Genomic DNA, 17046 nt, shown 5'->3' on the forward strand with positions numbered 1-17046 from the left:
AAAGGCGACTAAGAGTGACTCAGTAATGCACTGGGTTTCTTTAGAGGCCTTTAATGTTGCATGTAATGCATTTTACAAAAACTTTCCATTTGCAATGTAGAAACATTTAATTTTTCCAAAGTCAACAGAAGCAAACAAATACGAAAGCCTTTTTTCTAAGTCTTTATTCAGATCTGAATACATTACACAGCACTTAACCACTTGTTTGTTATGGTATATATAAATAAGCAAGTTTTGTAGTATATTATGTTTCTCCTTTGAATACTTACCCAATCACAATAACATTAGAAATATAAGCCTACTCCCTCACACACCAAACCCTACTAAATGACGAACATTTGGTTTTAATATCTACAGTGTGACCCCGCTATAACATGGTAGTTGGGAGCCATAGAACCCGACCGTGTTATAGACCAAACCATGTTATAAGCAACCAGGTCAGTTAGCTAAAGAAAACAATGCATGTACCCCCAAAAATTTGCAAGCGAGGTGGTGATAATAAATACAGGCGGTAAAATACATGCTTCATCGGCAGTTACCGATGCATATTAAATGAGAAATACACCTGTAGTGAAAACAGAGAAGTTTACTTTATTTAGAGAACCATGAATTGGTACATATACATGAATACTGTTTATATATACATGTCTAATGTATAGCATGAATAGAGTATCAACACCATGTACTCATCTGCAAATCTCATCACATACATTGAATCCACAATACAAGTAATTCCATTGAAAATATGCACGCACAGATTTGAAATATTCAATAATTTTGTTCCAGGTCATATTGGTCTGAATTCGATGGAAAAACATAGCACAATCACGTAATGAATGACAAAGCACATTTACTTTTCAGTACGCCCCAAGTCAGTAAAAGTTAGTTTGCATTTTGAGCTGCCGTTGGTAGCGTTTCTAAGCATAAACTTTTTCCTTGCAAAAAAGAAACTTTCATAGCACAGTTAACGCATTCCAGTCATGTTGGAAAATGCAAAAGTCCATCAGATTACATTACTTTTACTTAAGTTTGGTACTGACTTCCTTTGATAAAAAGTTCTTTGTTTTTATTGAAGACTGTAATCAGATTTCTTTGACGAAGGGTGCATGCATTAGTGGAGTCACTGCTGAAGGACAGCTTTGGACAACCAAACAAATGCCCATTTTTTATTGTGGCAGCAACATCAAATAATTGTATTGCATGATCGAGACTGATCTTTTTTTCCATTTGCTAAGTACGTTTTCATAACAATCGGTGCTTCAGAGGTAATCTGTTTCCTTTGAAATTTCAGCAAACTATTTCAAAAGGAATTTGCCATCAATTTGGTCTATTCTAGTTACTGTTCCTCACTGCCTACCGAATAAACCAATAAGATTTTTGTTTTTAAACATTTGTGGTAGCAGCATGATGCTGCCTTACACGTATGCGTCAGAAATTTAACAAAGGGTCAACGGACAAGATGCAGGTGTTCTGGTCTGATGACAGGGATTATTACAGAAATGTGAGTGTTCTGAAGGATTTAATTCTGAGTGAAATGAAGAGGAATTTTACTTACCATCCATATACAAATGTCAGTCTATGTAAATATATTAATTACTAGCGAGTGGCCAAAAATCCGATGAAAGTTGGATTATGAGATAATGTCTCATCCGGTTGAGATAAGTCACCACTACAGAATTGTCAGACTTAATCAAGTCTGACATTGCCCAGAGTCTGTCCTTCCAGAGCTAACAGGCAATTATGATCACTTTTAGTTCTAGTAGGTTAATGTGAAGAGACCTTTCCCCTGGTCTCTATTTGCTGCTGACTGTATTGAAGCCCAGAAGTATGTGGGCTCCCTAACAGTGTGTACTGGCAGCTGTACATATTATTTCAGGTTAGGGTTTCTCCAGAGCAATTCCTGTCCTGAGCCAACCATAGCTGCACCACTGACACAGGAATAATTGTACCTCGTTGGTGATATTGACTTTCTGGTACTGGAAAAGAGACACCACTGTGCCAGCATAGATATTTGTAATGGGTGCATATAAAGACAGCCCAGCTGCTGCGTCGAGTACCATGAGGAGCTGCAAGAACACTCAATGAAATCCATGCCCAGATGGAAACGGACTCTATGAGTTTGATGATCCGTAAGACATCTATATGAGATAGTCATACTAGACTGAGCTTGGTTATAAACTCCATGTCAGTTGGACATTCTATGAGATTGATGATCTGTAAGACAAGTATTGAGGTAGTCATACTAGACTGAGCTTGGTTATAAACTCTGTGTCAGGTGGACAAAATACTGGCATAAGTAAAGGTCGGATTTATCCCAGTTCACTAGGAAACAGATGATTCAAAAGGGATAAAAGATCATTTCTGCTTTTGAGAAAAATAGCACCTATCACAGGTTTATTTTAGATCATCTAGATGCACTGCCAATGCCATGGAGGATGTCAACTGGAACAAAGTGATAATGCAATCCATAATTTTGGTGAAGGCGCAGGGGCTGATAATTTGACCAAAAGAAAAAATTGAAAATAGGTAAACTTTGTTGCAGTAAACAAACTGAAGAAACAGGTTAACTTTGTTGCAGTAAACAAACTTAAGAAACGTTCATGATGCCAGGTTACTACCCTTTGTCTATATGATATAGACAGCAAAAAACAAATTTTCATCTTTTTGTAGGGCTGGATTTGGAAGGTAGCAGGCTTATATTCCTAATGTTAATGTGATCAGGGAATGTATTCAAAAAAGGATTATTTACATCAGACAAATATACAAGAGCTAAAAAAGCTTGCTAGTTAATGATGACAAACATAAATATTGCATAAATAAGGTACATATAAGACCTGAGACAATTTAATATTCCAACATTTGTGAAAATATACACATATCATTTTTTACCCCTTAGACTGCTTCACAAAATTTTCTTTCATAAAAAAAGGAAGATATTTTCTGCCCCAATGTACGCATGTCATAATTGGTGTGTATAATCAAAGCTCATAATGACCAGCAACAACAAATCATATTCAGGGCCTTCAGAAAAACTTACAGATGCCAGAAATATCCATTAGGACAGATTGCTGTCCAACTATGTAATCTGCCCAAAGAATGTCTTGCTAAAAATATAAAGTGCACATTAGAAGTGATAGACACAGCCTTAGGTCTTATGTAAACAGTACACTGTAACCTCTACCAGATAATTAATTATCTGCCTTAAAACTGTTGGAAGCAGATCATTGAATTACATAGTTAATAAGAGATTCCCCACAAACAATTCATTCTATTTCTAAAAGAGGAATAAATTAAATATGCTTTATCCACATTGAAAAGGACTAACTAAGCATGACAAATACTGGCAGTATCAAGTTCAACAGACCCCACCATTCCCACAAAGTCAGTATCCAAAATATTTCTGGTCTAACATAGTATCATGATAACAACTGGTTCGTGTACATTTAGTATTATACAATTATACAATTTTAAACTGACATCTGCATTCTTGACAATTTGGGACAATGACAAAGATCATGTTGGATTTTAAACACAAAATGGTAATAATTCCATAGTTAGATAATGACTTCAAAATGTATATGAAAGACCAAATGTGTCGATATAATAGTTAACTTTCCGAGATAGCATCACTGGGTGGGGCTATGTGTCATTGACCAAAACTGCTCCTGACAACTGTCTGACAACAAGTAAAAAAAAATTCAGGTATCTACTGATTAAAACAGATCTTGCACATGGTGGAGATCCGATATAAAAGTTCATAATAGAGACCTGAATTACAATAATAATAATGTAATTCCTGGTACACTTATTTTCAGTAGCAATTCAGATAAAGAAATGCATTTCAAATTAGGGCAAGTTGAACTTAATGTTCAGACAACATTTTTCACTTTCGGAAAATAAAAGCTAAATTTTGATGGATGAGATAGGGTCTTTGATCTAAACTTATTTTTTATAAGCTCTTAAATACAGAATTCTCCTACTGACTATAAAACAAATGGTTCATTCATATATATTGACAGTTTAACCCAGTAGGTATACACTTAAATAGAGGATTCTCCTATTGACTATAAAACATGGTTCATTCATATATATTGACAGTTTAACCCAGTAGGTATACACTTAAATAGAGGATTCTCCTATTGACTATAAAACAAATGGTTCATTCATATATATTGACAGTTTAACCCAGTAGGTATACACTTAAATAGAGGATTCTCCTATTGACTATAAAACAAATGGTTCATTTGGATATAGTGACATTTCATAAGAGAAAAAATTTGACTTTGTATCACAAGAAGTTGATGTAAAGAAACAATGACATGCTTTATCAAGAAAAGTAGTGGAATTTTAACTTTTTCAAGGACTGACAAAGGATTGATTGGGACGGTGTTAGGGTTTGTTTTTTTTTTCACAGACAAAAAGACAAGAGACAAGAACTGGCTATAAAAATAGCAATAAATGAGCAAAACGTCACGCATGCATATCAGTGCTTGAAAGCACATTTTTAAAAATAGAATACCTTGAGGTATAAAAGCTTTCAAACTGTGTCACCATCTTTAACACCAATAATATTTAATGGATTAACTCACCTATTTAAAAAAAACCACCAAAATATATCAGCAAGATTTTTTAAAATTACAATATGGAAACCAGGGCCTGCATGTCAAGCCCGTGATCAAAACTGCTGTAAAATGTGACACTGACACCAAGATCAAAAGGATGAGAAAACACGTTATAGGCTGAATCGTCCGAGGTTCATCAAGAGTAAGAAGACCATAAAAGGGAAATATAAGAAAATGAAAACTTTAATCAAAACCATAATTCAATATTTTTAAAACATGTGACATTGATCCCAAGGTTAGTATGCCTACTGCATAATGAAATGTCTTCACTTCATAGTCATTAATTTTCAAGTATAAAAAAAAAAATTGGTTACATATCCAGAGTAATGTGATGTTCAGGAAAGTCTTGCAGACTGAGCTGTGTTATCAAGACGCATGTCTAAGCCGACGTGTAACCTCACTCCCCAAACATGCACTTAAATGAATACATGATTAGTCGTGTTTAGTAACAAAAAGATCTTGACGACCAACTAGTGAAAAAACTAAAGCAACTTATATGGATACCCACTGCAAATCCCCTCACCTTTATATAGCTGCCAACCTATTTTTGCATGATATACATGACACCTATCACCTATTCCATGGTTATAAATTAAGGTTATGACCCAGAGTCACAGTCTGGGGAGTGGGAAGAGAGTCTATAACAATACTGTTTCAAATTAGTTTGTGATAAACAGTGGAGATTTGCCATCATGACCCTTCAAAATTGCTCTAATTGCAATATAACAAACATCTAATTACGTGCAGAAATATCTGTATGTTGTAATTACATACATCTAATTACATACAGAAATTTGTAAAGGCTACTGTTTGCAACATTTATTTATAGACAAAGTTCAAAGTTCCCTACATATTATTCATCACCTCATGTTATACATTCTCATGCTTTTTTATTCACCGTCAATGACGAAATATGAAAAATATATTTTAACAAGAATGTTTTTGCAATGGTACGTACAATTTCATCACATCATTACATTTTAATGTCTAGCAAAATGACCGATACAAAATACAAACTAATAAACAATATTTTGCATCAACCTACACTAGACATTATTGATGAACTAGGTCAATGGCATACTGGTGTAACCTGCCTCCAAACTATGCCAATTGTGATATGGCCTGGCTCAGAAGCCAGTTCATACCAGTGCATGTACATATTTGTCTCTTCATTATCAGTAAATGCATACCGTATTTTCTGGCCTTTAAGTCGATACGGAGTATAAGTTGAATGGTCAAATTTGGACAATTTTCCATCCTTCATCCATATATAAGTCGATGCTTATAAGATAAGGCCAAATCAATACCCTGGCTTTGTCTTTTTCACATTGTTCCTCACAGCATCGCGAATTTTATCCAGCCTGAATCAATAAATATAACTAAAAGTACCTCATTTGTTTCACACGAAATATTTTAAATGTTTTATATATACTTTTAGCTACATATAATGATGCTGACCTAAACATTTATTGTGTTACAGATAGGGTAAAATTCACATTGCTGTGTGGAATTAAACTATAATAACTTCTGGTTTCATAAATATCAAAAGTATCAATGCGTGCAATTTCAGATTACCAGCAGCAGGGAAATTGCATCACTGATGCTAAAATGCTTTCTCCAAATTTATTTTTTTTTTGCGGAGGGGAGATACAGACAGAGATGCATATTTATTCCCCACATTTTTCTTCTTGCACTCATGATCAAATTCAAATATGGCCTGATATCTATGAGAGAGAGAGGGAGAGATTACAGGTCTTTGTGTGTTTTTTTTTTCCTTCACCTTACTGTCCGTTTAGTGAATCTTTTGTCAAATAGAGAACAAATTAAAAAATTAAATAGTAAATGTAAAATATGAAAATACATACCGTACTCCATCAAGGTTGGAATATTCACAATAGTAATATCCGTATAGTCTCCATTTACTAGGTTAAAGCCCAAGAATGACCATTTCACATGATATCTAATTTTCTTTGCAAGTATAATGACCTCTCCATTCCCAACAAATAAGATTATTTTTTTCAAGTGCATGTACTCTTCCTGTACTTAGGCAGCAATTGTTTTTGATCTTTGCTCATGCTATTATGTTAGTTTAAATTGCTGTCAGTCCTATCGGCAAGTTCACAAGATGTCACTGGTTGAGAAATTTATTTGAGTAACATGGCATTTCCTTTTATGGTACCATATTTATAATACCCATGGTTAGCCTCATTTCCCTATTGGTTGCCTCACTAATCTGATCTGGTCTGCCAAATCCTGACCTCAAACAGGTGTTTGGAAAATCTGACTACACCTGTAGCATATTTAATTAGCATGAACATAACACTACAAAGCCACATGATTTAATAATGGAGGTGATAACTAAAACAAGAAGGAATTGCTTACCTAGTGGTATTAACTGATAACGGAATACTTGTGCACGAGTATGATCACAGTCGTCAAGTAAATGAACAATAAAAGATTACCGTACAATCATAAATACAACTCTCTCTCTCATAATGGGGCATAATTTTTGGTTGATCATGAGGTGCAGTAAGAAAATTGTGATGCAGTATCTGTCTCTGTCATGGTTATTCATCTTCTAACTTTTCAATTCTAACACACCCGTATCACATTGAAACAACGTATATTACAAACGACGTATATTACTAATGCATACTGCTTTAGCACAATTACATCTGATATAAGTTAATTTTAATACTGACGATCAAATAATTGTTTCAAATCCTCAATGTAGAGTCCTATACTTTTTCATACATGATCTCTTCCATACTTTTGGAGAATTTTTTCAATATGGAAAATTATAAGACATAAGAAAGCGATTTGGATGACAAAATCTATATATATGTCAACTCAGAGTATAAGATGAAGCTAAGATTTTCTGGTAAAAAAGAATCGCCTTATAGTCTGACAAATACAATATATCTCCACCTATGATTCTTAAGAAAATATTTTAAAGTTCTCCATCCCCACCCCCATGCCCAGTTCCCAAGGGTTACATCATATTTTTCAATTTGTCATTCTAATCTACAGACCATTCATGTGTGTGTGGAAATACACTACATTACTAATTGAAGGATGGATGTTCAAACAAGATGACATAATCCATGCCCTTTTTTTAAATCGGTACACAACCAATAATAAATAATTGTCAATTAGTGCTTTGTATTTTTCAATATACAAGAGTTTCATAAACTTCTTGTCTAAGAACACGAGTTGAGACTCTATTTACCACAAAAATGAAAAACTTTTCACTGCTAGTTGACACTGCCGTATTTTTCACTGCATTCTGAAATACATTGGTGGTAACTAATGATGCCACTATATGTCCTATGAACAAAAAAAAAGAAGTTACATTCCCAACCTGTTTAATGAGATCTATCGAGTGCAGTAAGGTAAAGGATGGAAAAAAGAAAGAAGTTTATAAAATCTCCTTTCAACAGTAAATTTCCACAACGCATGAAGTCTGTTCCATTGAGCCATGTACACATTAGTTTTTTCCCCCTCTGAATTGATAAAAACTGTATGATTTTCTCACTGTAACAGACTAATCAATGCATCAAAGAACTTGCTTCTATCATCCGTCTTCATTTCCATTACTGAAAGAAGAAAAAATGTTCTCTTTGAGAAATTTAGTATACCATATTTGACTAAAAAAGGACCAATGACAATTTATTCTATGGTAAATATGAGGTAAATTGTCATTTTAACACACACACACACACACACACACACACACCTGCCTCTTCCAGATCAGCTGTGTTAAAGACTGTACTCCAGGAAATCATCAGTACAGTTCAGGTCCATTGACAGGATTTGTGGGACCTATGAAAAATTCTCCAGTAGGCCCCTATGAATTACAAGTGGTGTGCCTTTTGACCCTTGTGGGAACACATAACTGTGTCCTAGTTGTCCTACCCTGTCCATGGCCCTGGTACAGTTTCAACGAGAACTACCATATATACTTGCTATAAATTCTTAGCTTCCCAGAAAGAATTTGTATCTGTATGGAAATGCTGATAATAGTTTTGCAATACTCAATATGGTGAGCTCCAACATGTTGCTTTTATGCAACCCCCAACTCCCTAGCTTTAAAAAATTTCTCCATTCCAAAAGATAAAAAGTATTATGAGTTCTGTGTGTGTGTGTGATTAGAATTTTTAACGTAGCTTTAACAATTTTTCAGTTATATTGCTACAATGTCTGCAGTGTGGCAGTTTATACTGATGTCTAGCACTGAGGCATCATGCCACAGACATGTAGCATGATGTCCCACCCAGTCACATTATCCTGACACCAGGTTGACTAGTCCTGACACTAACCTCTTAATGCTGAGTGCCAAGTGAGGCAGCTGTTAGTACCATTTTTCTAAGTCTTTAGTATTACTCAGCCGGGGTTCAAACCCACAACCTCCCGCTTCCGAGGCAGATACTCTAACCACTAGACCACCGGAGTGGTTCAATAGGATTTCTATTCATGAGTAAATGGCCACACATGCCAGATCTTCATTAAATATCTAATAATAATGTTTACATTTGTCCAGTTAATTAAATATCAAATTACTCATTTTAATCCAAGAGAAAGCAACCAACATCACTGACACTTCCATTTTAAAGAGTTCAGCTGGTTTATAATTTTGAAGTAAAACTGTCCAGTATTTTAAGAACATTCGTGTGAGGATGAAAACTTGTGCATAAGTACATGATAGTACCACTGTTTTCAGCACATGCAACTTAAAAGGTATAACAACTGTCTGAACAAAGGTAACCTATCAATTACTGGGTTGACAACTTGTAAAAATTTGGTTGGAAAAAGCCGACCTCATCTGAAAAAAATGCAACAGGATATAGCTGCCCCTTTGACTCTATATGTTAGCATTAAGGTATTACTTGACAAACTGACAGAGGGAAAACTTGAAGATAACAAATTAAATACATTGTTCATCAAACATTTTGAATGGAAATAAAATTCATTGAGAAGTAGACTATACCATCTGCCTGGAAACCAATTTTTTTGAAGTAAAATATGGGATAATACTTACCCAATCATGTTACCTTTGGAGAACTACTACTACCTCACAAATCCAGCCCTCCCAGATTAAAACATTTAAGCAAAATAGTTAAAAGTTGTAAGCCCACCTAGGTGGAAGTGATCTCCCCTTGATACTGGGATTGACACTAAATTCCTGCAAACTTGTCAGCTACTACTGGAGTGAAAGACATGCACTTTATGTGGATGTTACTGTGAGGAGGCTGGGAGGGTTTATGTGCATTATGATTGGGTAAGTATTATCAAAGAAACATAATTCACTATAAAAAATTGATTTCTTCTTTAAATATGTTACCCAATTTATAATATTTAAGGAGAATAGGTAAGAGCTGGAGGTGATACATCCCTTACTGCACAGAGACTGTCTTTGTTCCCTAAGATATGTAAGACAACTTTTAGATAAACCAACTGGAAAATAGACTCTATATATTGGGAAGCGGCTTCAAAAGGGAAACATTTTCCCTCCCACAAATCCAGGGTTAGTCATATCTTTAGGAAGCTGTTGAACGATCTGGAAAGGTAACCTTTTGCACCACTGGTAAATGTTCCTCCAGACTGAAATAAGCCTTTGAGGATGAAAGATCTCCGATACCAACTGGACAAGGGTATCTGGATCTCCATTCTATGGCATGGAAAATTAGAGTTAGAGAACAGTTTCACTCATATGCAGTGTTTGTAACAATTGTCCCAATGTCATGAGCCAATATGAAAAGCAAATTCATTGGTGTGTGTTTAGTCAAACATGCCCACTATATTCAGGAAGTGTCTCTGTTGATATATCATCCTTCCTCTCTTTGAAGGCAAACATGTCATGATCTCCCTCAATGTAACAGTTCAGTCTTCCTGAAATATCACTTCAGAGCCTTCATTGGGGCCTTGACATCACCTCAAGATGAAGTGTCCAGAATAGACAGGATTTATAACTAGTATCTGATTACTCACAAATTGTAGCCTGTTCTTGGCAATGAAAGAAGAGCATTTCATGAGTGATACTGATCCACCTTGTTGGGTTCATTAATGTGAAATGTGTTTGCTGGTTTTGCCTGCAGAATCCCAAAGCATTCACTGAGAAAGCAGGACTTGTAAGAGAGGTGAATTATTAAAGTTCTTGAGAGCAATTCAAACAGTGTCTGAATCAGCCAGGTTAATCCCCATGATAAATTCCATCTGGGAGATGATCCAACATCACTGGCCAGGTGAAATCCTAAATTAACAGAAAAGTAGTAACTGGTAAATTCACAGGATTTGGTACCAATCCGGGTATCAAGGGGAGATCACTCTACCTAAATGTCACCTAGGTGGGTAGATAACTTTAAGCTAAAACGTTTTAACCTGGGAAGGCTGGATTTGTGAGGTAGTTGTAGTTCTCGTAGTGTGTAAATGATTGGATAACATATTTGAAGAAGAAATGCTCAATGCTGGGTTTGGGGATGCTTATAAGGAGGATAGGTGCCCTTACTAAAGCAATACCATAGTATCTAGTAAAAGGTCATTCATGAAGATGATAGGTGGAGGCAGGCCTTGAGGTTATTAATAGAAATGTGAATGTTGAATCAGTATAGATAACTGAAAGTTTAGACTGGTTCCAAGCAAATTGTTAAAGGTCATATAAGACACTGTAAACTAGACTAATTTTTTGGGCCACCTGAACCTATAAATTAAAATGTTTGATGATTTTAACCAAAAAAAAATCAATTTCTCCCCAACTTTCATCTGCAATGCTAAATTTCCCCGGCACAATCTAACATTTCTGGACTTTTCCCAGACCTTTCAGAAGTATGTTATTCTTTAACTTTTCCCTCACCCATGGGATCAATGAACACAATAACTCTTATATTTAAATTTTTTTTTTTTTTAAAATCCAGAAAACATTGTGACTTTAAGCAGGGCCATGAATAGTCCTACAGTGTAAGATATCAACCATGATATTTATGTTTTTGGGTAGCTATCTTGTTACCTAAATAATGGTGTTATGTAGTGTGTTCCCTGGCTGACTGACAGGAATGAGAGGCCAAATATTTAGGGATATCTCACATATTTGGCAGCCCATATGAATGCTTTTGTACAAATTCAAGTCATATTGTTTTAGTTGGACTTTACTTACTGATGTCTTTTTTTTAATAAATACAATTCTGACAGAAGCAAATGGACGTGTTTTTAAGTTCCTATAACCAACATTCCAGTTGGCTGGATCATAATGGAAGCTGAAGTATGTTACTTTAACAAACAAATAAAAATGTACTAATATTGAAGAAAGTGTTTAAATAGCTTCATTTCATCAAAATATTTATCATCCTTTTAACCATAAAGGTGGAAAAGTGTACCCCTGATTGGCTCCTCCTCATCGGGGAAAAAACAAAGTATCTTGAGAAATAAGATTTTCGATAAACATATTAAAACTGCAATTCTGACAATATGACACAGTTTATTATATTGCTTTTATTACTGTACTTACTGAATGTATCAAACTTGTCATGTAGTGTTCTTGCATTGGTACTGCTTGCAGCCTGTTCAAATGCCTTTCCAAAAAAGCTGAAATATGAATTGAAAATAACTTCTGAACTTCACATATCTACAATGATGTAATGAACTCTCTCTATGGTTTATATATCAGTGTGGAACTGAGGTGGACTTGCCTGGCTGACAAGCCCAGTGGAAACAACCAAACTTAATGGATCTTGTACATCAGGGGTGCACAACCCGCGATCTGCAGGCCGGATCCGGCCCATGAATGTGTTCTGTCCAGCCCTCATGGCAAATTAAAACAACACAGAAATCTGGCCTGTGAACAGTAATTATACTTAAAAAATGTGTTTGCGGCCCTCGAGTGGTCTTAGAAAAAGCAATCTGACCCTTGGCCGAAAAAGGTTGTGCACCCCTGTTGTACATGTTATAGCCAAAGTGAAAAACAAAATGCACTACTTTTGAGCTGCAAAATATTAATTAAAATAAATTATTAATTGAAGCTCTTTTAGTTTCGTCTTTAATTTCTTATTGCTATCATATCTGTAACTAATGTAACAAAATCTATGTAATGGCTCTTATAGTGTTACCTATTATAGTGTTACCAGCAAAGCTGTCAACAGGTACTTGCCTGTTCATAATTATCTGGGTAATAAAATTATCCACAGGGTACCAAGTTTATGTAAAAGGAAAATGTTTCCAAGTTCACATCAAAGATTATGTTGGGCGATGTCAGGAACACAACACAGAATAAAGAGTACAGTTCAAGGCTCATGTCCATTGGCTGCTGCGCATTTATCCATTGTAGACGCCCATCTACTTATCATATATTTTTGATGTGTGCGACCATTTGGCTATGTACAGTTTCCTTATTTTCTATTTATAGTAACTGTGCATGACATGTTTCCAAGAAAACAGATGGGTTTGTAGAATTTTAAACCTTGTGTCACAGGTTCATTATAACTTGATACATGTATAAGATGCAGACCAGTCTATATTGAAAAAACCACCAAATATTAAATGAAAGAGGCTTTATTGATGTGATACGTGTATGTTATATGACTAAAATATCTTAGAGTGGAGGGATTTTGTTAAACTGAAGAACATGCTGCATCAGGAAAAGAACAAATCAATGGCACTTTTCAAATTTTGAAAGAGGAATTCAACAGTGATGTAATACAACATTCAGAATTTGTGGACTTGACTTTACGACAATTTAGGGAAAAGTTAAACATGTAGACTAGTTTAGGTGATATTTTTGTGTATAAATAATTTATCATTTTGATTCATGTCTGTATTCTTGTACTAATTCACATGGATTCAGCCGACTTTTGACAAGAATTGTAACTAACTGCTGATCCTAGTAAGCAGCAAAAGGAAATGCATGTTTTTCATATGGTTTTCTCTAATTATGGCATGTTATATATAGATTGCTCTTTTTATGCCCAGATTACACTTTTTCCAAATTATGTTATTAATAAATATGCTCATACATTTTAAGGGGTGGGGTGGCACGTATGAGCTTACTACAAAGCAGTTCAGGTTCACATGTAATATAATTTCCCTTTGATCGGGTACCTGGGTAACCAATCATTATTATCAACAGTTACTTGGTTGTCTTTTCCTTAAAATTGTGATAGCTTTAGTAACCAGTCATAATCTTTCATTCTTATCATGTGACTGGCTATTACAATTGCATATTGTACAATTTAACTTTAATAACTATAATGGATGGTGAAAGTCTAAATTGTACAGAAGGGAGCTAAATATTGCTTATTTCCTATTTCCTGTGCTACAAAATGTTTTATTCCCTTATTCATACCTGGCTACATTTTCTAAATTCTATTCATGTTACTATTTTAAGTTTCATATTTATATAAAGATAGCCCCCTTCCACAAATTCTTAACAAAGTAATTTCTTATCTAAGAGACTAAGTAGTGAAGATCTGTAAAGGTTTCCAATGTATAAAGTGAATGTTTAGAAAATGTGTACAACTTTTCCTTCATCTTTTGTTATTAGAGATAAAAGATAGCTAGTTACAATCATTTTATGGCAGGATATATGTGTTTTTTACTAAAGTATCATTATGCATTGTTGGTTCAGGGGAGATAATTAAAGAATGGGAGGGGATATATTACTATTCTAAGAGCTTCTCAACAACAATGACAACAACTACAACTATCACACAACTAAGGCAAGAACAACAACCTATAATAATGATAATGATAATAATAATAAGACTAAGAGTAATAACAACAAATAGAACAATCATTATAATTAGGACTGTCATCAGCTTATTTTATTGTTGGTGGTATATTGCATTTGAAATCTACTTACATTTTACAATTTTTGCATACATTTTGACAAATTATTGTTCTGAAGTACAGACCTACCAACCCTAACAAGCTATAGTACAGACCTACCAACCCCATCAAGCTATAGTACAGACCTATCAACCCTATCAAGCTATAGTACAGACCTATCAACCCTATCAAGCTATAGTACAGACCCACCAACCCTATCAAGCTATAGTACAGACACACCAACCCTATCAAGCTATAGTACAGACCTACCAACCCTATCAAGCTATAGTACAGACCTATCAAGCTATAGTACAGACCTACCAACCCTATCAAGCTATAGTACAGACCTATCAACCCTATCAAGCTATAGTACAGACCTATCAACACTATCAAGCTATAGTACAGACCTATCAACCCTATCAAGCTATAGTACAGACCTGCCAACCCTATCAAGCTATAGTTGTTGTTGTTGTTGTTGTTGTTGTTGTAGGGTTTAACGCCATTTTTCAGCACACGATAGGCTATACATGGCGGCCAGTATTAATTGTGGAGGAAGAACCCCGGAAAGAACCACCGACCCACGAGAAGCTACTGGCAAGCTTTCTCACATACCCACATTGGCTGAATCCGAGACTCGAACCCACACAGACCGAGGTGAGATGGCAGTGATCCGTAACGGACAGCGCTTTAGACCACTTTGGTCACTCGATCAATCTATAGTACAGACCTACCAACCCTATCAAGCTATAGTACAGACCTATCAACCCTATCAAGACCTTTTCAGTATTACAGGGGGGCCCCGAGTGGCTGAGTGGTCTAAAGCGCTCTTCGTTATGGATCACTGCCATCTCACCTCTGTCTGCAGCGGTTCGAGTCTAAGATTCAGCCAATGTGGGCATGTGAGAAAGCTTGCCAGTAGCTTCTCGTGGGTCGGTGGTTCTTTCCGGGGTTTTCCGGGTTCTTCCTCCACCATTAATACTGGCCGCCATGTATAGCCCTATCGTGCTGAAAAATGGCGTTAAACCCCACAACAACAACAACAACAATCAGTATTACAGTCAATTTTTTTCTTTACGATAGACCAGATTTTAGTAAGGTGTAAAAAAAATATCATGTAATGCTACTGTCAAGTGGAAAAACATATATTTAAAAAGTTCAGAATTGTGATTCAAGCCATATGCGGCAATGGTAAACATGATATTCAACAAATAAGTTTGCAAAATATACCCAGACCTTAACTTACCTCCAGTATGGTTTCACAAACTTCTATTCAAAACCCTATGGAGCTCAATAGCTTGCTGCTATCTCTCATCTTGACATAATGGCAATAATCTCATCTGCCATGAGACATACTCAATTCAACATACGATGTCCAATAAGCATAATTATTGCCCGAACCAGGAATCTGAATATTCCTTTTTATCCTTTGTACTATTAAAAGCTTTTAAGATGGTTCTTGTCCCTTTCATCTTGAACATGTATATAGCAGGTTGAATGCCATTTTTCGACAATTCTATAAGTAACTGCTTCATTACATGTTTTGCATGAAACAATACGTGCAGCTTAATGCATCTGAGGAACTCCTGGAATGTAAGTCTGGTTCCCTGACCAACTCGACTGACTCTAATATGAAATGTGAAGTCTGGTTCCCTGACCAACTCAACTCACTCTAATATGAAATGTGGATACAAATCAAACATGGTTAAGGCAATATCTGGATTTTACCTCAACGATAACATTACCCATAATTTTTGCTTTCATTCCCTAAGTTTGTATTTTAAGGGTAATTTCCATAAGACTTGTGAGCAAAAGGTTTGGCAGGTCTGTTGTAGTATTAGGGTATGTATCGAGTCATTGATTATAAACAGCAGTGACAAATTACATAAACCTCTACACTGGCAGATTCGGAAAATAAAGAAAACATTATAATTAGTATTAGGTGCTTAACAAAAAGGTAATTTTATAGTAACCTGTACAATATGGATATTTAGGTCTACTGGTTATAGACCAGATGAGCTTAAAGAATGGCCTGTTGTCTGTCTGTTAGCACAAGTTTGTTATCATTACTCCTCATAAACTATTTGGAGAATTGCCATGAAACTTTAAAACACATTTATCCCAATGACTAGTTGGTCCAAAAATAAAAGATGGTTCTGCTCTGACATACAAAATGACCAATACAGCCTCAGCCACCTTGAAAATCTTATCACTACTCCTGAATGAAAAGTCATATTGGCATTGTATTTTCACCAGAAGACTTCTTATGTTGTCTAGTTGGTCCTGAATGAAATTTGTGCCACCAGGATATCTAATATGGTCACCAGAATGGCCATCTTGAAAATCTTGTCATTGCTCCTCCAACTGAATGGAAGGTCATTCAATACTGGGTTTTCACTAAAAGATTTCTTATAAAGTCAAGTAGTTTCCAAATGAAAATGGTGCCGATCTGAAGGCAGTGTGTGAAATTCAACAATGATCCTGCAAACCCAAAGGACCAGTACTGTTCCCATCCATAACCAACTGGTCCTTCATTTCACTCTACAAGACAAAACCACTCAATGGTAAATGCAGGTGGGCCTTAATATCAGCTATTAGTAAGGTTATTTATGTA

The 17046-nt window shown here is 35.5% G+C and overlaps 1 protein-coding gene across 1 annotated transcript in view; it reads right to left on the reverse strand.

Annotated features, from left to right (window-relative positions):
- Nucleotides 1–221: 221 nt before the first annotated feature.
- Nucleotides 222–17046, reverse strand: part of LOC149779733 (cell division control protein 45 homolog) — a 115129-nt gene continuing 98304 nt past the window's right edge. Inside the window, exons 17-18 of the mRNA XM_089940593.1 lie at nucleotides 12124–12200; nucleotides 222–8218 (exon numbers count right to left, since the gene is read on the reverse strand). Of these exons, the coding sequence (XP_089796719.1) occupies nucleotides 8154–8218; nucleotides 12124–12200 (142 nt within the window). The 3' untranslated portion in view covers nucleotides 222–8153. The remainder of the gene's footprint in view (nucleotides 8219–12123; nucleotides 12201–17046) is intronic.

Source organism: Sinohyriopsis cumingii, chromosome 17 (assembly GCF_028554795.1).
Source record: "Sinohyriopsis cumingii isolate HCF-2022 chromosome 17, ASM2855479v2, whole genome shotgun sequence".
In the NCBI taxonomy this organism is placed as follows: Eukaryota; Metazoa; Mollusca; class Bivalvia; order Unionida; family Unionidae; genus Sinohyriopsis; species Sinohyriopsis cumingii.